The sequence below is a fragment of the Hyperoodon ampullatus genome, assembly GCF_949752795.1.
Source record: "Hyperoodon ampullatus genome assembly, chromosome: 9".
In the NCBI taxonomy this organism is placed as follows: Eukaryota; Metazoa; Chordata; class Mammalia; order Artiodactyla; family Ziphiidae; genus Hyperoodon; species Hyperoodon ampullatus.
Window position 1 is genome coordinate 98,187,712 of NC_136922.1, and position 24,531 is coordinate 98,212,242.

The 24,531-nt window shown below is 38.5% G+C and overlaps 1 protein-coding gene across 1 annotated transcript in view; it reads right to left on the reverse strand.

Annotated features, from left to right (window-relative positions):
* The window catches only part of TPK1 (thiamin pyrophosphokinase 1), a gene marked incomplete at both ends in the record, with an annotated part of 342,964 nt that overhangs the window by 273,122 nt on the left and 45,311 nt on the right, over positions 1-24,531 (reverse strand). The window contains one exon of the mRNA XM_079711871.1: positions 14,199-14,270. Within this exon, the coding sequence (XP_079567997.1) occupies positions 14,199-14,270 (72 nt within the window). The remainder of the gene's footprint in view (positions 1-14,198; positions 14,271-24,531) is intronic.

Genomic DNA, 24,531 nt, shown 5'->3' on the forward strand with positions numbered 1-24,531 from the left:
CCTTAGAAGCTAAATTCATGATAACTATTTAGATAACAAGGAAGCCTTATTAGAAGCATCACTATTTCACTTTCATAGAGATTCTGCCATTATATGCATCTAACAGTTCACACCGTTCAGTTCTTTTTTTTTTTTTTTTTTTGCGTTACGTGGGCCTCTCACTGTTGTGGCCTCTCCCGTTGCGGAGCACAGGCTCAAGACGTGCAGGCTCAGCGGCCATGGCTCACGGGCCCAGCCGCTCCGCGGCATGTGGGATCCTCCCGGACCGGGGCACGAACCCGTGTCCCCTGCATCGGCAGGCGGACCCTCAACCACTGCGCCACCAGAGAAGCCCCATTCAGTTCTATTGAATACATTCAAAATTAGAGTATTTCCTCCCCCTACAGCTCCTCTCCTACCAGCTTAAACAAGTGTTTTGCCCTATGATTTCCCCCTGTGGTATTCCTTTCAGTTTGTTCCAAACATTGCCAGTAAACTCTAGACACAGAAGGAATGTAGATCAGACTTTCTCTCAGCCAAACGTCTGTCTCCCAGTGAAGTAGTGAAGAGGATATCACACCCTCTTACTCTTTTCTACTTCCCAATGGCAACTTCTTTTGAAAGACTCCAGGCAGCTACTACTGTGAAACTAAAGGCTCAGAGAGGCTCAGCTTCCCCCAAAGACTAGCACTACAAAAAATTTCAAGTTATTTTTAATCGATAATTGTACACAAGTATTAACCAGTGGAAATGTTCTTTAACTCATCTATATTCAATTAAATTAGCATGATCTTAAAAATAAATAAATGTTCAGATGCAGCTTGCCTTCAAACAACCTATTACAAAGGAGAAGTCACTAAGCAAGGTGGGACAAAGAATTAACACACATAGGAACACTAATATTTATCTAAAACATAACAGTCTTTAGAGATCAAACTTTAAAGCAGGGTGGGGTAAAAATAAATGTTTGCAGATTCTTAAGGGTAAAATACACTACACAACGTGGGGGAAATGGAGGTAAGTCACACCATGTTTCTCTGATTGCTTCTCAAAGCCTGCTCTTTCAGAAGTCCTTCAAACTAACTGAATAAGCTCTATATAGCCAAAATGGACAAAAGCCATCATGGAGAGAGCCTTTATGTCTCCAAAACAAATTTCTGGGAAGCACTGTTGAACATGACAACATCTGCATTTCAGGGAAGGCCATCTAAGGCCCGAATACTTTGACTGGGAGAATGACAGGACACCTTCTAAAGAGCTGGACACCATCAACTTTAAGAAATGCAAAATGTTGAATTCCCTTCTGGACAGTTAACCCAAAGGTGATGGTTCACTTGTATCTAGGTTTATGTAGTATTCCACTATCAGCTTCAGCCAGAGATAGAATTGTTCGGGTTTGTGTTTTGTTGTTGTTTTTTTGTTTGTTTTTTTTCACTTTTACTTTATTTCAGTAAGGATACCTCACCACAAAGGTACTACTCAGCCTCCCTAGCAAGGATAACTATTAATAATGTGCTTATACTCTTCTAACTAACTACACATCAGGCTCACTTCATTGGGCTTGACGTCAGCAAGTGTGTGTGTGTAAATTAAACATGGAGCAAATGTAAGTAAATAAATGAATGAGTTAAAAATATATATATATATAAACATAAGTAGCCATACTGACTTGAAGCCATTTTCTAGTTACATTAAAAACCGACATACCAGTTAGGACACAGATCTAAATAGCAGAAAAAAACCAGAGTAAAACAAGCAGTCAAAATGTCTACACTAACTGCCATAAAGGATACAGAGTCACGTGGCCTGGCAATCACTATTTTCGGGTCATTTTCCTATGTAGTCATAGCATTTCATCTATTACCCTAATAGATGGTTAAAAATACATATAAAAATCATTTCATGGGCAATAATGAAAAAGAAAAAAAATGAAAGCATAAAACAAATAATGAAGGGCATATTAAATAGTTAATGGGGACTGACACTTTTTCATTATAAAAAGTGATGTTTTAAATTTTTACAATGCACACATATTCTATAATTAAAGATTAAAATCCATGGAAAAACGGAAGCATTTATATTCTCAAAAATAAGGTTAACCTACTGTTCTCACAAAGAAATTATTTTAAAGAAAGGAGCATTATAAGCATTACAGTAAAAATATATGATAAATCTCTTTAGAAACTAATGTCTGAAGATAAGGGTATTGCTTAATTGCATAATTTTATATCCTTCTCTATAATAAAAGATATACCTTACCATAATTCCTTAATGGACAAAGAGGATATATTCCAATGACCCATTTGTTAGCACTTCAACTGTCAAAGACATAAAACCAAAGAGGCAAAAAAGGAATACATTCTTGCACATGAGCTACGAGGAAAGAAGATGAGATTAATGAAAATAGCAGTTCTGATTGGTTATATACTAGGAAATACAAAATAAGCATCTGGGAGTCTTAGAGCAGAGGGAAAAAAATGATTGACAGAGCTCCAATTTAGCTGAAGTAGAAAAGGGGCCCAACCTAGGCTGAAAACCAAAGAGGAATCTGGGGAGGGGGAGGGAGAGGGAGAGCGTGCACCCCCACCCATCTGTTGCCCGCTAACTGGTTCACACCAGGGCAAGAGGGTTTCCAGGATCTAGAAAGCACCAAAGACAGACACTGACCTTCAGCAATTGCTAGGATGACCTACAATAGCTGCCCCCAGGCTAGTGTCACAGGAACCAGGAGGAAAACACCATCAGCTAAACACTCTCTATCCTTCTTCAAGAAGCTTATTCTCAAGGAGGGATCAGGTGATATAAGTAAAAGAAACAAAGTACAAATACTAGGGAGAAAATCTCTACCTGGGCACGCTAAGGAAGGCTCTGTACACAAGAGGTGGCATTTGAGTTGGACATTTAAGGATGAGTTGAAGTTTGTAAGATGAATAAGTAAAAATCTATTCCAGGCACAAAAGAAGAAGGCAGCTCTATTATATCCATCACTAAATACATAGGATGGGGTAGTAATGGAAGATGAGGCCATAGATAAAAACTATATTAGAAACACACGCTTAAAAAAAAAAAGAGATGGATGAGGACTAGTCCTTCCAGGATCAGCTTTAGGAACAACCCTATGATGATTCTGAAATTTCAAGGTGATTATCAAGAAGTATGTTTCCCGGGCTTCCCTGGTGGTGCAGTGGTTGAGTCCGCCTGCCGATGCAGGGGACACGGGTTCGTGCCCCGGTCTGGGAAGATCCCACATGCCGCGGAGCGTCTGGGCCTGTGAGCCATGGCCGCTGAGCCTGCGCGTCCGGAGCCTGTGCTCCGCAACGGGAGAGGCCACAACAGTGAGAGGCCCGCGTACCACAAAAAAAAAAAAAAAAAAAAAAAAGAAGTATGTTTCCCTTGAAATTCCTCTAACAGGGATAATGGATACAAATACATACAATAGGAATAAAATAGCTACTGATACCAAGTTTATTAAAGCAACCAACCAATTCAACCAATCTACACATGAAAAGTACAAGTATCCAGTTTCTCTTATTTCAATGAGAATAAACAAAACGGACACCAGAAGTGAGGGAAGAAAGTCCCACAGAATAGAGAAATGGTATAGTAGAGCAAAGGAAGAGGAAAACTTAATATAAATTTCTTAACTTTGGTTTGACTTTAAACTTCAAATAATCAGGGGAAAAGAGGCTTACAGAGTCCTGGGGTGCATAATTTATGAAGGAAAGGGTCAGTACGACAAAGTGCTTTATAGCAGATTTCCACTTCACCTTAAAACTTAAATCTGATGGCAATACTAATCACCAGCACAATATCAGTATAATTAGCAGAGTAAGTCATGATTTTGTTAACAAATGCTTTACTCAGCTAAGGTGTTTTTGTTTAAAGAGAGAAAAGCATACAGACGTGAGCAAAGTAGATGCAATTAATCAAATGCTACAATAATTTCACAGCTGTTGAGAAGCAGGGATAGATCAAGTTCCATCTGAGGCCTTGTGGCTCTTGAGGAAGATGCCGCCTTCAAGAACAGGTTGCACCTGTGTCTCTCCCACACACACCCCCACACACCCCCGCCAGCTCTCCATTCCAGCCACAACCCAGAGCCCAAAGTTCTGTCTCCAGCTTCAAGCCCAATGTCTGGCACAGAAGGGCCACAACACATATCAGTTACAAACAGAACAGAAGGGGAAACAATGATATTATAAAATCAAAGAGCTTGCTTATATTTCAATTCATGAAATGCCACATGTGCCTCCCTTTAACCTGTAAGACCTACCAGATTTGTCAAATATTTCATGACATAAGCTCCATCCAAAATGAACAGAGTATGTTGCCCATACCTTGATATGGTCTTAAGACTGGTTACCAGGGAAATAAAAGAAAGAAATCAAGTGAAGGAAAGTAATTCCTTATTGGGGGAAAAAGGTGTGAGACCATAAACACCTGACACTAACATAATCTGATAATCGATTCATAATCTGATTAAGATGGTCACCACTGTTCTGTGGGTCAAATGGAAGAGGCAGGGAGAGGTTATGAACTCGTGAAAAATGAGGAAATACTTTAAGAAGTAAAACTCCTAGAAATCTGATATATAATCAATCTATGTAACCTTATCCCAGCTAAATGAATGTCTGTTGGGTTTCTTATTTCTTTTTTGTATTTCAATTTGATGTAGTTTGGAGATCTCTCCTACTATCTCTGAGGACCCTGGTAAGCCTGGTGACCCCAAGATGAGAAACACTGAACCACAACAAGAAATAAACAGAGCTGTTCAAACACAGACATCCCTATCTCCTTCATTTACTATATATGTCAGTGTGAAAAAGGCATTTACTGGAAGAAAAAGCATGACTCAAAAAAAAAAAAAAAAGGGAGAGAAAGAGGTTAAGAAGGCTCGAACCATTGGTTCAGGACGGCAGAGTAGAAGGACGTGCTCTCGTTCCCTCTTTGGAGAACACCGGAATCACAACTAACTGCTGAACAATCATCAACAGGAAGACACTAGAACTCACCAAAAATGATACCCCACATCCAAAGACAAAGGAGAAGCCACAATGAGACAGTAGAAGGGGTGCAATCACAAAATCAAATCCCATAACTGCTGGGTGGGTGACTCACAAACTGGAGAACATTTATACCACAGAAGTCCACCCACTGGAGTGAAGGTTCTGAGCCCCACGTCAGGCTTCCAAACCTGGGGGTCCAGCAAGGGAGGAAGAATTCCTGGAGAATCAGACTTTGAAGGCTAGCAGGATTTGACTGCAGGACTTCGACAGGACTTGGAGAAACAGAGACTCCACTCTTGGAGGGCACACACAAAGCACTGTGTGCACTGGGACCCAGGGGAAGGAGCAGTGACCCCACAGGAGACTGAACCAGAACTACATGCTACTGTTGGAGGGTCTCCTGCAGAGGCAGGGAGTGGCTATGCCTCACTGTGAGAATGAAGACACTGTCATCAGAAGTTCTGGGAAGTACTCCTTGGCATCAGCCCTCCAAGAGTCTGCCATTAGCCCCACCAAAGAGCCTGAGGAGGCTCCACTGTTGGGTCTCCTCAGACCAAACAACCAACAGGAAGGGAACCCAGCCCCACCCATCAGCAGACAAGCAGATTAAAGTTTTACTGAGCTCTGCCCACAAGAGCAACAGCCAGCTCTACGCAACACCAGTCCCTCCCACCAGGAAACTTCTCCAAGCCTCATCCACCAGAGGGCAGACAGCAGAAGCAAGAAGAACTACCTACACTCCTGCAGCCTGTGGAACAAAACCCACATTCACACAAAGATAGATAAGATGAAAAGGCAGAGGGCTATGTACCAGATGAAGGAACAAGATAAAACCCCAGAAAAACACCTAATGAAGTGGAGATAGGCAACCTTCCAGAAAAAAAAATTCAGAATAATGATAGTGAAGATGATCCAGGACCTTGGAAAAAGAATGGAGGCAAAGATTGAGAAGATGCAAGAAATGTTTAACAAAGATTTAGAAGAATTAAAGAACAAACAAACAGAGATGAACAATACAGTAAATGAAAGAAAAACTACACTAGAAGGAATCAAGAGCACGATAATTCAGGCAGAAGAACGGATAAGTGACCTGGAAGACAGAATGGTGGAATTCACTGCTTCAGAACAGAATAAAGAAAAAAGAATGAAAAGAAATAAAGACAGCTGAAGATACCTCTGAGACAACATTGAACACAACAACATTCACATTACTTCTTCTCAGAAGGAGAAGAGAGAGAGAAAGGACCCAAGAAAATATTTGAAGAGATTATAGTCGAAAACTTCCCTAACATGGGAAAGGAAATAGCCACCCAAGTCCAGGAGCACAGAGAGTCCCATACAGGATAAACCCAAGGAGAAACACGCCAAGACACATAGTAATCAAACTGGCAAAAATTAAAGACAACGAAAAATTATTGAAAGCACCAAGGGAAAAATGACAAATAACATACAAATAACATACATAACCTTATGGGAACTCCCATAAGGTTAACAGCTGATTTCTCAGCAGAAACTCTACAAGCCAGAAGGGAGTGACACAATATACTTAAAGTGATGAAAGGGAAGAGTCTACAACCAAGATTACTCTACCCACCAAGGATGTCATTCAGATTCGATGGAGAAATCAAAAGCTTTACAGACAAGCAAAAGCTAAGAGAATTCAGCACCACCAAAACAGCTCTACAACAAATGCTAAAGGAACTTCTCTAAGTGTGAAACACAAGAGAAGAAAAGGACCTACAAAAACAAACCCAAAACATTAAGAAAATGGTAATAGGAACATACATATCAATAATTACCTTAAACGTGAAAGGATTAAATGCTCTAACCAAAAACACAGGCTTGGGGCTTCCCTGGTGGCGCAGTGGTTGAGAATCGGCCTGCCGATGCAGGGGACACGGGTTCGTGCCCCGGTCCAGGAAGATCCCACATGCCGCGGAGCGGCTGGGCCCGTGAGCCACGGCCGCTGAGCCTGCACGTCTGGAGCCTGTGCTCCACAACAGGAGAGGCCACAACAGTGAGAGGTCCCTGTACCACAAAAAAAAAAAAAAAAAAAAAGACACAGGCTTGCTGAATGGATACAAAAACAGGACCCATACATATGCTGTCTACAAGAGACCCACTTCAGACCTAGGGACACATACAGACTGAAAGTGAAGGGATGGAAAAAGATATTCCATACAAATGGAAATCAAAAGAAAGCTGGAGTAGCAATACTCGTATCAGATAAAATAGACTTTAAGATAAAGAATGTTACAAGAGACAAGGAAGGACACTACATAATGATCAAGGGATCAATCCAAGAAGAAGATATAACAATTATAAATATATATTCATCTGACATACGAGCACCTCAATACATAAAGCAGATGCTGACAGCTATAAAAGAGGAAATCGACAGTAACACAACAATAGTGGGGGACTTTAACACCTCACTTACACCAATGGACAGATCATCCAAAAGGAAAATAAATAAGGAAACAGAAGCTTTAAATGACACAATAGACCAGATAGATTTAATTGATATTTATAGGACATTCCATCCAAAAACGGCAGATTACACTTTCTTCTCAAGTGTGCACAGAACATTCTCCAGGATAGATCACACCTTGGGTCAAAAATCAAGCCTCAGTAAATTTAAGAAAATTAAAATCATATCAAGCATCTTTTCTGACCACAACACTATGAGATTAGAAATGAATTACAGGGAAAAAAACGTAAAAAACACAAACACATGGAGGCTAAACAATACGTTACAAAATAACCAAGAGATCACTGAAGAAATCAAAGAGGAAATCAAAAAATACCTAGAGACAGATGACAATGAAAACACGATGATCCAAAACCTGTGTGCTGCAGCAAAAGCAGTTCTAAGAGGGAAGTTTATAGCTATACAAGCCTACCTCAAGAAACAAGAAAAATCTCAAGTAAACAATCTAACCTTACACCTAAAGAAACTAGAGAAAGAATTACAAACAAAACCCAAAGTGAGCAGAAGGAAAGAAATCATAAAGATCAGAGCAGAAATAAATGAAATAGAAACAAAGAAAACAATAGCAAAGATCAATAAAACTAAAAGCTGGTTCCTTGAGAAGATAAACAAAACTGATAAACCATTAGCTAGACTCATCAAGAAAAAGAGGGAGAGGACTCAAATCAATAAAATTAGAAATGAAAAAGGAGAAGTCACAACAGATACCGCAGAAATACAAAGCATCCTAAGAGAATACTACAAGCAACTCTATGCCAATAAAATGGACAACCTGGAGGAAATGGACAAATTCTTAGAAAGGTATAACCCTCCAAGACTGAACGAGGAAGAAATAGAAAAGATGAACAGACCAATCACAAGTAATGAAATTGAAACTGTGGTTAAAAATCTTCCAACAAACAAAAGTCCAGGACCAGGCGGCTTCAGGGTGAATTCTATCAAACACTTAGAGAACATTTAACATCCATCCTTCTCAAACTCCTCCAAAAAAATTGCAGAGGAAGGAAAACTCCCAAACTCATTCTATGAGGCCACCACCACCCTGATACCAAAACCAGACAAAGATACTACAAAAAAAGAAAATTACAGACCAATATCACTGATGAATAGAGATGCAAAAATCCTCAACAAAATACTAGCAAACAGAATCCAACAACACATTAACAGGATCATACACCATGATCGAGTGGGATTTATCCCAGTGATGCAAGGATCCTTCAATATACACAAACCAATCAATGTGATATCCCATAGTAACAAATTGAAGAATAAAAACCATATGATCATCTCAATAGATGCAGGAAAAGCTTTTGACAAAATTCAACACCCATTTATGATAAAAACTCTCCAGAAAGTGGGCATAGAGGGAACCTACCTCAACATAATAAAGGCAATATACGACAAACCCACAGCAAACATCATTCTCAATGGTGAAAAACGGAAAGCATTTACTCTAAGATCCGGAACAAGACAAGGATGTCCACTCTCACCACTATTATTCAACATAGTTTTGGAAGTTTTAGCCACAGAAGTCAGAGAAGAAAAAGAAATAAAAGGAATACAAATTGGAAAAGAAGAAGTAAAACTGCCACTGTTTGCAGATGACATGATACTATACATAGAGAATCTTAAAGATGCCACCAGAAAACTACTAGAGCTAATCCATGAATTTGGTAAAGTTGCAGGATACAAAATTAATGCACAGAAATCTCTTGCATTCCTAGCGTTCCTATGCACTAATGATGAAAAATCTGAAAGAGCAATTAAGGAAACACTCCCATTTACTACTGCAACAAAAAAGAATAAAATACCTAGGAATAAACCTACCTAGGGAGACAAAACCTGTATGCAGAAAACTATAAGACACTAATGAAAGAAATTAAAGATGATACCAAAAGATGGAGAGATATACCATGTTCCTGGATTGGAAGAATCAATATTGTGAAAATGACTATACTACCCAAAGCAATCTACAGATTCAATGCAATCCTTATCATTTTACCAATGGCATTTTTTATGGAACTAGAACAAAAAATCTTAAAATTTGTATGGAAACACAAAAGACCCCGAATAGCCATAGCGGTCTTGAGGGAAAGAAACCGAGCTGGAAGAATCAGGATCCCTGACTTCAGACTATACTACAAAACTACAGTAATCAAGACAATATGGTATTGGCACAAATACAGAAATATAGATCAATGGAAAAAGATAAAGAGCCCAGAGATAAACCGACGCACCTATGATCAACAAATCTATGACAAAGGAGGCAAGGATATACAATGGAGAAAAGACAGTCTCTTCAATAAGTGGTGATGGGAAAACTGAACAGCTACATGTAAAAGAATGAAATTAGAACACTCCCTAACACCAAAAACAAAAATAAACTCAAAATGGTTTCGAGACCTAAATGTAAGACCGGACACTATACAACTCTTAGAGGAAAACATAGGAAGAACACTCTTTGACATAAATCACAGCAAGATCTTTTTTGATCCACCTCCTGGAGTAATGGAAATAAAAACAAAAATAAACAAATGGGACCTAATGAAACTTAAAAGCTTTTGCACAGCAAAGGAAACCATAAACAAGATGAAAAGACAACCCTCAGAATGGGAGAAAACATTTGCAAACAAATCATCAGACAAAGGATTAATCTCCAAAATATATAAACAGCTCATGCAGCTCAATATTAAAAAAACAAATGACCCAATCCAAAAATTGGCAGAAGGCCTAAATAGACATTTCTCCAAAGAAGACATACAGATGGCCAAGAAGCACATGAAAAGCTGCTCAACATCACTAATTATTAGAGAAATGCAAATCAAAACTACAATGAGGTATCACCTCACACCAGTTAGAATGGGCATCATCAGAAAATCTACAAACAACAAATGCTGGAGAGCGTGTGGAGAAAAGGGAACTCTCTTGCACTGTTGGTGGGAATGTAAATTGATACAGTCATTATGGAGAACAGTATGGAGGTTCCTTAGAAAACTAAAAATAGAATTACCATATGACACAGCAATCCCACTACTAGGCATATACCCAGAGAAAACCATAATTCAAAAACACACATGCACCCCAATGTTCACTGCAGCACTATTTACAATAGCCAGGACATGGAAGCAACCTAAATGCCCATCGACAGATGAATGGATGAAGAAGATGTGGTACATATATACAATGGAATATTACTCAGCCATAAAAAGGAATGAAATTGGGTCATTTGTAGAGACATGGATGCATCCAGAGACTGTCATACAGAGTGAAGTAAGTCAGAAAGAGAAAAACAAATATCATATATTAACGCATACATGTGGAACCTAGAAAAATGGTACAGATGAACCGCTTTGCAGGGCAGAAGTTGAGACACAGATGTAGAGAACAAACATATGGACAACAAGGGAGGAAAGCAGAGGGTGTGGGGGTGGTGGTGTGATGAACTGGGTGATTGGGATTGACATGTATACACTGATGTGTATAAAATGGAGGACTAATAAGAACCTGCTGTATAAAAAAATAAAATTAAATTTAAAAAATTAATTAATTAATTAAATGATTAAAAAAACAATTTCAGAAATGCAGTTTTGGAGATTTTTAAGATTTTTAAGATTTTTTTTTAAGATTCCTTATGATGGATATTCCATGCTGTATTTTTTCACACCCTTTTTGCTGGACATTTAGGTTATTTCCAGTTTTCTCCCATCATTAATAATGTTGAGTTTCTTGCTTGTAAACCTTTGTTTACGTCTTTGGTTGTTTCCCCCCACCCTCCTCTCAGGATGAATTCCTAGAAGTGGAATTACACAATTTAAAGAAATACGCTTTCTTTTATGACTCACTGCGTATTGCTAAAAAGGGTATACATTTCAGTCTTTTATAGACAATTCATGACTGTGCCCTTTCCTCCCCCCCCCCAAAAAAAAAGAGGTTAAGAAATCTGAGGGCGATAGTCACAAAGGCCAATAATCTCTGATCGCTACAGAAAGTTAGTGAGATACTCACTAACTATACTTTTGTTGTTTTATCTATCTACCTACCTGCCAAATACTTACTTTATGTCCCCAGATTAAACCCAGAGTACAAAACGCTAGACACCTAGGGCTATTATTCCAAGGCTTTTGACCAAGAAAATCATTAAAACTTCACGATGCACTAAAGGGAAAACACACTCAAAAACTTTTATAATCTTTATCTCCCTTGAATCCCTCCTTTAGTCATTTAAACTAGACTTTATAACATGCCACTTAAACATTGCAGGCAGAAATTAAAACCTTCAAAGTAGTCTTTCCCCTCAAACGAATCTCAGGAAATACCTACTCAACAGAAGCCCTTGGCCTATAGGTTAAAGGTAAAATATACATTTTATATAAGAGACTTATATTGTGTAGCAGCCTTCAAATTTTCCTGTGTTTTAGTCTAGCAGTCCAGCTTCCACCCCTTAATTTCTGCTCCTGCCAAATCTTCACACCCACAGAAATTACAGAAAATGTTGTACATATGAGCTCAACAGGAACAGCATGGCAGCCCCCAGCCATGACTTACCTGCTGAAATGAAATCCCAAACCACAATGCTGACTTCCCTCCCAAACCCACGATGCTGCTTTTTTCTGGGGCTCTCTCTGTTGTGAAAAGCAACAACTCAAGCTCAGAGTTACCCTGTTTCATTGCCTTTACTTCGAAGAGCAGCAACACAAACGTAAACCCACAGCCTCTGTTATGAGACTCACAAGAAACCTATTCCTTAGTCTTTGTTAACAGATCTGATTTTTATAATGGTTCATGGCTCCAAAATGCCAAGAATTATCCTAGAGGCATATATGAAAGAATTTAACATTTCAATAACCTAAAGAAAAGTTATTTTGGAAATGAGAATTATCTAACCATTTCAGTACACAGGACACTTTATATACCTTTACTTTTCTTCATGTATATTGATACATACTAACCAAGTGTTCATTTTTTTATGCAAATCAAATGATTAGCCGGCGAATGTCAGGCCTGAGACGTTTTCAGATCAAATTCACTGCAGAAAAACTAATGAGATGAAGAACTTCAATCAGCTCAAAAATCTACATCATTTCACGCTACGTGCAAAATAGGACCATTAACTCCCCAAAATATGAGCCTTAAGATGTGGTTTTCATTATCCAAGGTTTCCAACAGTTCCTATCAATGAATATTTTGTCTATTTCTAATGTTTGCAGTAAAACACAGTTGCTCACACACTCTCCTAAAATCATCATAAAACCTGATGTAATAAGTTCAGGTAGAAAAGATGTGCCTAAGCAGTTTGCTCTGGTATTTAATAGCAATATCAACCATACTAAATTCTCTCTTTTATTCCTTGTAATTACTAAGCAATTATGTGCCAGACACAAGCACTAGGCAATAGAGATAAAGTGACAAAAAAGACCTTTTGGCCTTATGGTACCCAAATAACTACCTAATTACAAGTAAATGAGTAGTAAGTGCTATGAAAGATAATACTTAAGTAATTGTCTGTGAGGGCAATGTTAGTACAACTATAATGTGAAAGTTTACATCACCTAACTTAAAGATGGCTAAGTTTAGAATACCAAGAGTTTTCATCGTGATCCTACTGGACAAGAAAAATTCCTTTCACAAAATCATGTATAATGATTTATTCCCTCTAGTATCACAACTACTTTTGTCCAGATGTGAGCTTATTAACATAATACATTTGCATTCTAAGACACACAACCTTAATGATGAGAATAACTAAAGAATTCTGGGCTGATGAGACAGGATCAGGAATATGCTTCAGTATATCACAAAGCAAGTTCTTCTGCCTATCATTTGACCCAAAACTTACATTGATAACATAGCAGAAGGATCCCTTGGAAAAAAAATCTCAAGATTTCATTAAAGAAGAGCAAAGGTTCAAAACAGCAAATGCTATTTAATGTCACTTTCTTGAGTTCATTCCATAAAAATCAAAGAATAATATAAAAGAGTTAATACCTATTTTTGACATGAAACCTCACAGGAGTTTAATTTTGTGAAACTATTCCATTTTTAACTACATTTTTCAGAATCCCTAGAGATTCTAATATATTGGCAACATGTCTTCTGCTTTAATGTTGCAAATCCAGTCACCCTGCAGATACCTAATTATTGAATGCCAGAATGAGGGAGGCTTGTGGATGCTTTTTGCTGTCACTGGCACCAAAGATATTTATACTTGAACAAATACTTGTTAAGTACTCAGGATAAACATCCATACAGTAGTTACGATATGCAATAGAGTGATGTTATATTGTAATTCTGTCCTTGGAGGTCCACACTGTGGAAACCACATGTATAAACAGGTTAACGGAGAAGCAAAAATGGATTCTTCTGGGCTTCCCTGGTGGCGCAGTGGTTGAGAGTCCACCTGCCGATGCAGGGGACACGGGTTCGTGCCCCGGTCCGGGAGGATCCCACATGCCGCGGAGCGGCTGGGCCCGTGAGCCATGGCCACTGAGCCTGCGCGTCTGGAGCCTGTGCTCCGCAACGGGAGAGGCCACAACAGTGAGAGGCCCGTGTACCGCAAAAAAAAAAAAAAAAAAAAAAGGATTCTTCTGATAACTCAATAATTAAATCACCTTATTTTAAATTCCACTTTTTGGTATTCCAGCTGGGTTCTGGGATATTTAACAGTCACATTAGTCCCAAGTAGAGTAAGAAAGCAAAGAAATATAAATGCTAATTAAGGTTACCTTTGCGCCAAAGATGACGAAAACATTTGTCCAAAGGCTGATTCAGAATCACAAGGCAGTATTTCAAACTCCCTATGGGGAAAAAAAACAAAATAAAGTAAGCAAGTGAACCAAGTCTTTCATTCCCCTCATATGAGTCTGGAATCATACTCTCATAGACCAGATTTGCAGTCTACACTGAGCTAAAGTTTAATCACAGCTAATATCTTACACCTGAATTTTAAAAGATACCATAGGTTAATTGGATCTACTTTATTCAATATGTCCATCACATTACTATTTGGCTGAGGAATTTATCATAAAAATAGTTTATCATAAAGACAGTTGGGTACGCTTCTTTTTGTACAGGGTGTGCAGCCAAAATGCCCTGGATATGAATTCTTATCCTTTTGATATATGTAACACTTTGATTCAAGTACCCTTCTACGTGGCTGGTCTGCTATCATCTTGACGCTGTTTGCCAAGCAGCGTGGGTCTGATGGGCGTGTACTTTCACATGCATTTTCATCCTCATTTATTCATATTCTCTCCTTCACTTTCCTTCTCTCCCTCCACCCCGAGTTATCTTGAACTCTCCAATGTAAAACTGTTTCCACAAAATCCTACTAGTTCTTTTCATGACTCTTTTATTCCAAGTTTTTAGATGACCCTCTAGAGACTAAGAAAGATGGAAAAGAGTTACTTCTCCAAAAATCATTTCAAGCCTTTTATAATGTACTGTAAAGAGTGCAAAGCAGAATACAATCAGGCTGTTGGAAATCTGTCATTCAGCTCAGTCCAAGCACTCCACTTCATTTATGGAAAGAAATGTCTGTTTGGTGATAAGAAAAATTAACTTTTTTTTTTAAAGCAATCTCAGTGTTCGAAATGGAACAAGATAAGGAAATGAAAAGGGGATGGCATCATCCACAGCAAACGTTATTAAGTGACGATTATATACCAGGCACTAGGAGTGCAAAGAGGAATAAGATTACAGGGTATCTGTGAGATAAGACATTTATAATAAAGACGATTTATTCCACAATACAGTACAACACAAGGATATGAGGAGTGCTGGGTAACAGATAAATGAATGTGGCAGAAGTTCAAAGCCTAGAAAGTCAGTAAGGTCTGGTGTCATCCTAGAAATCTTTGTGATACGCAGATTTTTGAACTTGATCTTAAAAAGAAGTAGCTGGACAGAGTAAAGCAAAGGGCATTCCAGACAAGGAAAACAACACACAGGAAGCTGCTATCCTTTGCCAGTAGGACTGTTACCGTGGAAAGTTTAGGAAGCAACACGCTAATGATGTGCACCTAAGACATGAATACTACCATCCCAGATTTTAGACATGCTGTTTAGGATGATGGAGGAATTTCAATTGAGGCACCACCAAGTATTTAGTGTGATAGAGAAATGAGTAGTAAAGGCAATTTATGTATATCAGGGGATCATCCATACAGAGATGATAGCTAAAGGTCAAAGCACATACACAAGCTGAGATACTACAAAGAAAGAGCAGAGAGAGAAAAGAACAAATTACGAACACAAAATTGTCATGTTTTGCTCACCGCTACAGAACACAAGGACATCAACAAAGGAAATACAGAAGAAAAAGCCAGAAAGGTAAAAGAGCTAAGAGGGTAATTCCAAGAATGTGCCGTCGATAACACAGCATGCTAAGGAGATGTCACACGGACTAGACAATGAGAAAAGGCCAACGAGGGTGGGAAAATCTCAAAGAAAAGTCTAAAAATTCACAGAGGCAGCCTCAAGATAGTAAAGAGAACAAGGAGTTAGAAAACTGAGAGATGCCTCTTCTTAAAAAATAAAAACTGAACTGTGAGAAATGGGGGAAAAAGGCAGCAAAGTCCAGAGAAGTTATTTTAAATACAGAAAATATTATATTCGAATTAGGAGGACGGAGGTAAGAGAGAGAAGGGAAATGATCTATTTATTCATTTAACAGGTATTTTATAGAGCACAAAGTAGTCTTGTTCAGGAATGAACACTCCCTCCCCTGTCCCCCCTGCCCTACGGCTTACATACTATTGATAAAAACAGGTGTTGAGATTGAGGCACAGGATGACCTATCACAGAGACATACAAAATTGAGGTAGAGGCAGAGTACGGTCAATTTATTTACAAGAAAGTAAACAAGAAACAAAGTGAAGATATGGAAGTCAAATGCAACATTTAAAACGACTGCTGTAAGAAACGGACTACAGGAGCCGACAGTCCACAGGTTTAAAAACAGGAATTCAGTTGGGGTAGACTAACAGGCATAGGACATCAGATCTGCCTATAACTCAGGACTTTTCCCACCAATTCTTTTTTTTTTTTTTTTTTTTTTTTAGGGCAGGCCAGCTAGTTTATTCGTATTGAATCTAAACCTTAGATCTCTGGCTTAACAATAACACAGGAAACCGTTAAAGACACAATAAATATTGCGTTAAATCAGAGATGGTTTAAACCAGTCATATAACTTCTAATACTCTGGGTTGGCAACTACAGCATGACAAATTATATACATACAGATATTTAGGTCCTAGGTAGGGTCTGATGTTCTTTCCTTTTCTAATCTAGACTCCTCTGGGAGTAGAAATAGGAATCGGTGTAAACAAGTAAGACGGTGATGACAGCTGGTCTGAGAAGTGGCAACATCGCTGGTCAAGAGGTGAAGGGAGGCAAGGAGGCATCTTCGGGCAGCGTTAGAGGGAACGACCGCAGCAGAGACCAGTGACTGCCTCACGATATTCATTCTCCTCTTCTTTAACAACACAAACCTGAGGGGCTTTTTGGGTTTTGGTTTTTACTTTGTTTGCTTTTCTGTTTTTTGTCTTACTGGGCACATCACTGTCCAGGTGAAAAACCATCTCTCAGACTCCTTTGCAGCAAAATGGAGTCATAAGACTAAGTTCTGGCCAAGAAGATACACAAAAGAGCTTTATATGTTACTTCTATGGGGGCTCCATAAAGTGGAAGGGGCCTTTCCTTCTGCTGCTTTTCCTCCTCCATCCTGCCATCTGGAGCAAGACTGATGAATGAATGAAAGTCTAGCAGTCACTTGGGATCCTAAGAACAAGGGCAACAGCCTGGAAGAGCCTGGGTCCCTGGGTCCCTGATGATGCCATGAAGCCTCCACCCAGCACTTCAATGCCTGGCTCCAGACTTCTTTTATATGAGAAAAAACTAAACTCTTATTTTAGTTAAGCCAATAGTATTTGGGGTTTCACTGTTCTGTAGAGAGAAACTGAATTTTAATTAACGCAATGACCATGGTCCAGTCTGGGTTATGGTAAAGATGATCTAGAGGAGAACTGGAGAAGACAAAGAGAAAGCAAGCATCGAAACACAGGAAGACTTTAACTCATCCATTCATTCAACAGGGATAAGAGATTCATAGCCTGGCACACGATAAGTGCTCAATATAATGTTAATGGCAAGGAGCTAATAATTTGGATAAACCAATGGTCCTTTAATCTTTGGCAAGATCTGCAGTGCTAGAGGAGGCATTTGACAGTATTGTATGTGTATGTAAATGAACAAGCAAACTGCTCTCTGTCACTGATTCTTTGATATGTGAACTCAGTATTTTTGTGGCTCAAAGAACCATCTGATGAAGGGGAAAAGCATTATTACCCACCTTACTGCTCCTCTAAACTCATACTTTCATTAAGGTATTATCTGTGAAAGCACATTTGCAAAGAATGAAGCCATTTGAAAATTTATAGCACATTTATGATTTACTAATGATGCTATCAATAATCAATTTCTATACATAACATTTATGTTAATCTATTTCTATACATAGAGATATTTAGGTACTAGGATCTGATATTCTTTCCTTTTTTAATCTAGACTACTCTGAAATTATAACTAGGTAAAGTCAGTTTGGCATTTACTTTACATTCAAAACCCTCATGATTACTAATCCCTAGTAGGCTGGGCTTTAGAGAATTCTAATAAGTCCACTTATTGGCTGTGTGGTTTGTGATATTTGAGTAACTGATTTACCAACTCTGAGCCCACCAAGTATGGAAGATCCAGGGAGATATAACACACAGCTGAGTATGGGGCCTGACACCAAGTAAATAAATACTCTACAAACACAGCTTTTTGCCCCTGGCAAGGACTTTCTTATCTTTCACAACTTAGAGAAAATATTTTACTTTCTTTTTTCCAACCTCTCTCCCTTTCCCCCCCATTAATCATTCTCACCTAAAAACCATAATATTTAATTCCTTCTGCTAATAATTGTTATATGCTTCTTACTCAACAACAGCTGATACACTTTAGGCATGTAGAAAAAATAATTTACTCATCCCTTTTCTCTTCAAAATTTAGCCTAGGCCCTGGCACAAAGAAGTCATGAAATAACTGCTTTCTAACATGAACTTTAAAAACCACTCACTGTGCTGTTTCCTGTATCACTAAAATAGGTACCCTACAACTAACCATACACACTTGTACACAAACCTAACCGTCATAATTTTACAGCATTCCAAATTTCTTCCCAATTAACCTTTAATCAATTTATTATTTTTTAAATTTTTATTGAAGTATAGTTGATTTACAATGTTGTGTTAGTTTCAGGTGTACAGCAAAGTGATTCAGATTATCTATCTATCTATATATATTTCTTTCTGAGATTCTTTTCCATTATAGATTGTAACAAGTTATAGAATATAGTTCCCTGCTATATAGTAGGTCCTTGTTGGTTACCTGTTGTATACATAGTAGTGTGTGTATGTTCCCAAATTCTTAATTTATCCCTCTCCCACCCAGCTTTCCCCTTTGGTAACCACTGTTTGTTTTCTATGTCTGTGAGTCTATTTCTTCCCAATTAATCTGTAAGACTTTGTGTCTTACAAAATTGCTTCTAATGTCACCATACCCTGTATGAACAGACACGCAATCTTGGAACTTTTTTTTTTTTTTTACTGTAAAGAACAACAGGGCAGCCTCAATATTCGTGTCCCTCACTTAATGGAGTATACGGTCCAGTTCTAAACCAGCTACAAACTGAATTCTATTTCGATGGCATTATAAAAGTAACAGACTGAGATCATGCAGAGAAAAAGGGTGAATATCTAACCTCATCATCAAAAAGAAGTCAACATCCAAAGAACTCAAGGCCCAGTGAGATAGTTAAGATTTAAACAGTTCACTGTTGCCAGAAGTTGAGGTGCGGCTAGACTTAGACCTCTCATCATTGAGTCCACTGCCCATCCCACTACACATTAGCTCAAAGGAGGAGAGTTGGGCCACACCCATAGTCCTCTATGACTTCAATATTAATACAAGACAATCAACAAGCTGCCAAAGTACAGCATGTAAAAAGCTGGCAGAAACCTGCAGAATAACCAAACCATTACCAGGGTTTCCTTATCTCCACCTAGCACATGACGAATCCTGACATATTAGCTGAATCAAGTCAAATGCAACTAATCTTCATGCTCTTACAACTAACCTTTGTACCGAGCAATCACATGAGATTCTGAAGCAAAAGAACTCATTTCTCAATATGCATCCAATGTTAGTTTTAGCTCCAAATCCTTTTGCAGGGCAACTTGCAGTGTTTCTCATAAAATGTCTTGTAATTCAAAGTTTTTCAAACATGATGAGAATTTATTCAAAACTTTATGAACATGCATGACGAATCAACTCTCTACTCGCAACTGTCTTACTCTGTTTATTTGTAGGTTATGTCTAATATTATGAAAGCAGATTAGGTAATCTGATGGGTGCCCAGATCCTCTGAACAATCAGTCCCTCCATCTTCCAGCCATCTGGCATTTGACGACTTCCCTGCTCATTAGTGATTTGGGTAGATACACACATCTACCAAAAGGCAAATGAAGGAAAGGAAACCAAATGGAAACCAATTTTACATTTTGTTCCTCAATGGAGTTCTTAAATCTTTTTAGAAGGTATAACATGACCACATTTCACCGATTCAAAAATGAACATTTTTGTACATTTTAGCATTTCTAAAATGCAGTTTAGGATGCATTCAAAATGTACTTTAGAATCAGTGGTATCTTTGCACTGTGTCAGAGTTTGTCATTTTTCCCCCTTTTTAATGGCATCTTTAAAAATGGTGCATCTTACAATTCACGGTTGCAATTAAAACCTGTATTTAAGCTACCCTTCCTATTATTTTACACCAGCATCATGAATATTTGTGAGTTTTATGAAGTTTATAAATAAATCAGTTGAAGTTTATGGAATTAAGATGCCAGGATAAAAGACACTAGGGTATTAACAGAGAATGATCATACTGTTCTCTGCTTTTCTAACAGAAACGAATGTTTATATTTAAAAGCCATTATTTCCCTGTGATGCCATGAAAGAGCTGATGATATTAAGATGGCTATCCATGTTTTGTGGCCAATGAGGAAAATAAGTCCCAAAATAGTGCAAAGAACAACCGATTAAACAAAGCAAACCCAATGCGCTAAAACAGTGAAATCCCACAGGAGGGGAAACAAAAATCCCCCAGGGGGACAGGGGTGTCACAGAAGACGCACTCCAGCTGTCATGAAGGTGAGTATGAATGCCCTGGGCAGAAGAGGCAGGGCATTCCAGGCAGAGAAAATACCAAATGCCATAAGGGGTCAGACACACAAAAAAGTAGCCAACGCGGTGAATGGGGAAAAGAGGTGTTAGACAAGGAGGCCATGAGACTGGGATGGCTCTAAGGCCTTCTTAGCCTGTGTAAGCAAATGCGAACCTAAGCCAGAGTCAACTATAAATATGCCGTCACCCGAGAAAATGAAATTTAAGAACAGCCAATCACTAACTACTAATCAGGGGCTGCCTGATGCAAATAAATGCCTGCTCAAATAAACTCTTGCAAATGTTAATGTGCCTCCGTTTATCTTTTAACAGAGATAATGGCAGTAGAAAAACCTAGAGAGAGAGAGAAGTGGCAGCCCCAAAGTAAAATATATTTTAGGCCATTTTAAGTTATAATGATCACCATTTTCCCTTCCCCGATAATTTCAGCTGGAGATTCTGAAGACTCAAATAATTGTTGTTGTTGGTTTTTTTTAATGATATGGCTACTACTGGCATTGCTTAGAGCGATGTCAAGGTGTTCCAGACAGCTGTACGACTGTGAATATCTTCTTCAGACTTGACACACTGAAGTTAAAATGAAATCGTTCTTAACATTATTTTTGTTAATCAACTCATGATCCTAAAATTACAGACCTCTCTAACAAGCTAAAAGGAACTTGTGAATCAGATTATGAATGAAATCTAAAGAAGACAGATACAATCTGCTCCCAAGTATAAAAGCCAAAGAATTTATCCCATTAGCATCTGAATAGTAAGTGCCAGCACAGCAAGCTGCCATCTGAAACTCTTGGCAGTTCCTTCCTCTGAGCCCTGATGAAGCAGGAGCCATTGTAGGGATGTGTGAGGAGATAATTAGAACTCTCCTTTCCCCAAGTACTGTCAGCCCAAAGAGAATAATAAGGTGCCATGATTTTATCATACGGCAAGCTCTACTGTTAAACTGTGTTACACAGTAACTTCTTATACAATGGAGTAACATTTGCCGAATGCTTGTTATGTACCAAGTACTTAGATCCTCCCCAACTAGGAAAAAAGCTCAAAGAGGACACAGTTTTTTTTTGTCTTATTCACTGTTGGTGCCTGGCACAGAGCAGATGCTCCATACATGGTCACTGAATACAAGGATAAGAAAACACACAAGTTACAAATCAAAGTATCGTATATGCACTATTTCATTTAACCCTTCTGCAGGGGAACAGAGTCTGCCACCCCAACATAGGTCTCTTTGGCATACGAATTATTTTAAGCTGGTCATTTTCTCAGGAACAGCACACAGGGAAAAACCTCTGAAAACCAAGTAGTTCTTAACCCTTCAGAAGAAACATTGACATTTATAAGGAAAAATCCCCATTTGTAAGGGTGTCTTCCTGGAGGCACCAGGAAGAGGAAAAACTCCAACTGATGGAAATGGAGCCGGCAATGACCTAAATCTACAATAAGAACATTCCCTGTGTTTACTGTGCTTTTCCTGATAACCTCTCATAACCTACTCTCCACTCTCAACAATTTCTTTCTTTTGTCTTTAGTTGAGGATGGTATTTGAGATGAGAATTTCAGCCATTTTGGTGAGTTTTCCTAGATCTCTCCCATGTACACGTTATTAAACTTCTGTTTGATTTTTCTTCTCTATTAAACTTTTGTTAATCTGTCTCTTGTCAATTTAATTCTTAGACCAGCCAGAAGAACCTAGAAGGATAGAGGGAAATTTCTTCCTCCCAAACAGCTACAAATTATGGCCAAAAAATCCTATATTACTTTTTCCATTTTGCTAAAGGGAAAACTAAGGCTTGAGAAGCAAAGAGACTGACTAAATGGCAGAACAAAGCCAGACTCTCACACCCAAGCCTCTGGGCTTAACCTCTAGGCTGCCCCTTCCGTATCTTTGTAGATTTCCTGCCTTGTACTACACTTCTTGCAAAACCCAAGAAGTTTGAGACCAGGAGTTTGATTTAGAAAAAACTCAGAAAAGGCTAAGTGGGAGACTCTCAGCAACCTATCAACAGCCACTGAGTTTCCAGCAGAATCACAGGCTGCCTTATGAACCTTCGAAGAAGCAGAAAACAGATGGGACAATTAAAGGAATCTCAAGGAAAAAGGGCAATTTTGGTGGAGACTTCGGCATTTAAAAGTCCTGTCGTCTCAGGGTCTTAAATTTTCCTGATTACCAATATAAGCAAAGCTTCTTCTTTATATTAGTACTTTTCCTTCTATCAACCTTTTAAAATTGTTTCCCAAATTATATAAAATGAGTATACTATTTTGATTTTTTAAGTAATATTTCATCTAATCTAAGCCAGACTTTATCATAATGACCCGAAGAATGATACACCTAGGTCATGAATGGCCACCTGGCTGACAGCAGTGATTGTGAGTGTTATCCCAATTTAAGGAAGGTTATATAATGTGACAGAAAAGTAAGTCTCTAAAAACCCATGGAAAAAGAGAGAAAAGCTAGAGGGCGTGCAAGAGTGAAAGCTTCTCAAGAACAGAGGGTCTTAAGCTTCTTTCAAAGAGCCTTAGACAAGATGGAGCGCAAAGTACCAGCTCAATAAATATCAACCAAAAATACACAGAATAATTATTGGTTTGCTTCGAAATTCTGTGTCTGTAGATGGTTTCCTTTTTTTAAAAAAAAGTAATCTAAAATAGTATCCAGAACAACATTTTCAAAAAAAAAAAAAGGTGTTTTAAACCATTTTTAAAAAAATAAAGTACCGGGACTTCCCTGGTGGTGCAGTGGTTAAGAAGCCGCCTGCCAGTGCAGGGGACACGGGTTCAAGCCCTGCTCTGGGAAGATCCCACGTGCCGCGGAGCAACTAAGCCTGTGTACCACAGCTACTGAGCCTGCGCTCTACAGCCCGCGAGCCACAACTACTGAAGTCCACGTGCCGCAACTACTGAAGGCCTCAAGCTCTAGAGCCCGTGCTCTGCAACAGGAGAAGCCACCGCAATGAGAAGTCCGTGTACCGCAGTGAGGAGTGGCCCCCGCTCGCCGCAACTGGAGAAAGCCTGCAAGCAGCAGCAAAGACCCAACGCAGCCAAAAATTTAATAAATAAATATTAAATTACTTAAAAAAAATAAATTAAAAAAATAAAGTACCAAATAAACTGGAAAAATGGGTCATTCCTAAACCCCTGGGTATGTTAATATTTCATGAGAGACTGCATATTTAATTTTTTTTAATAAAGAAAATGCAAAGAATGCATGGGAGATAGAAATTACTTCACACATAGATATGACTTAGTGCATAGGGGCCCAACAAATGCAGAAAGGTTTCCACGAAAACAAAAAAATAATTTTACTTTCATAGACTACTTGAGTAGACACTCATCGTAGGTAACAGTAGTTACTATGGTTACCATGGATTTTCATATTAGAGTTAATTTATATACTATTCTATACTACTACATGGCCAATTAATCTCAGGTACATTGTATCTGAAATCAGCAATGAACAGAACACATCAGCTAATATAAAGCTCAAGATCAACCTTGATTTTCTTCAAATACAAAAGAACTACTATATATGTTTATATGTTATATACATGTGTTTATATACGTGTGTGTATATATATATATATGTTGCTTTGAACCAAAATAGACCTACAAGAACTTGAAGTTATCCAAACAAGCAAGAAAATAAAAACGGTCTCCAGATGCAAATGGCACACCACCTGAGACACAGATTCTCTCATTGACCAAACTCTACGCAGGCTATCCTGAACTCTTTCAACTATGCCTCACTCTTTGTCTATCTTGGCACTGTCC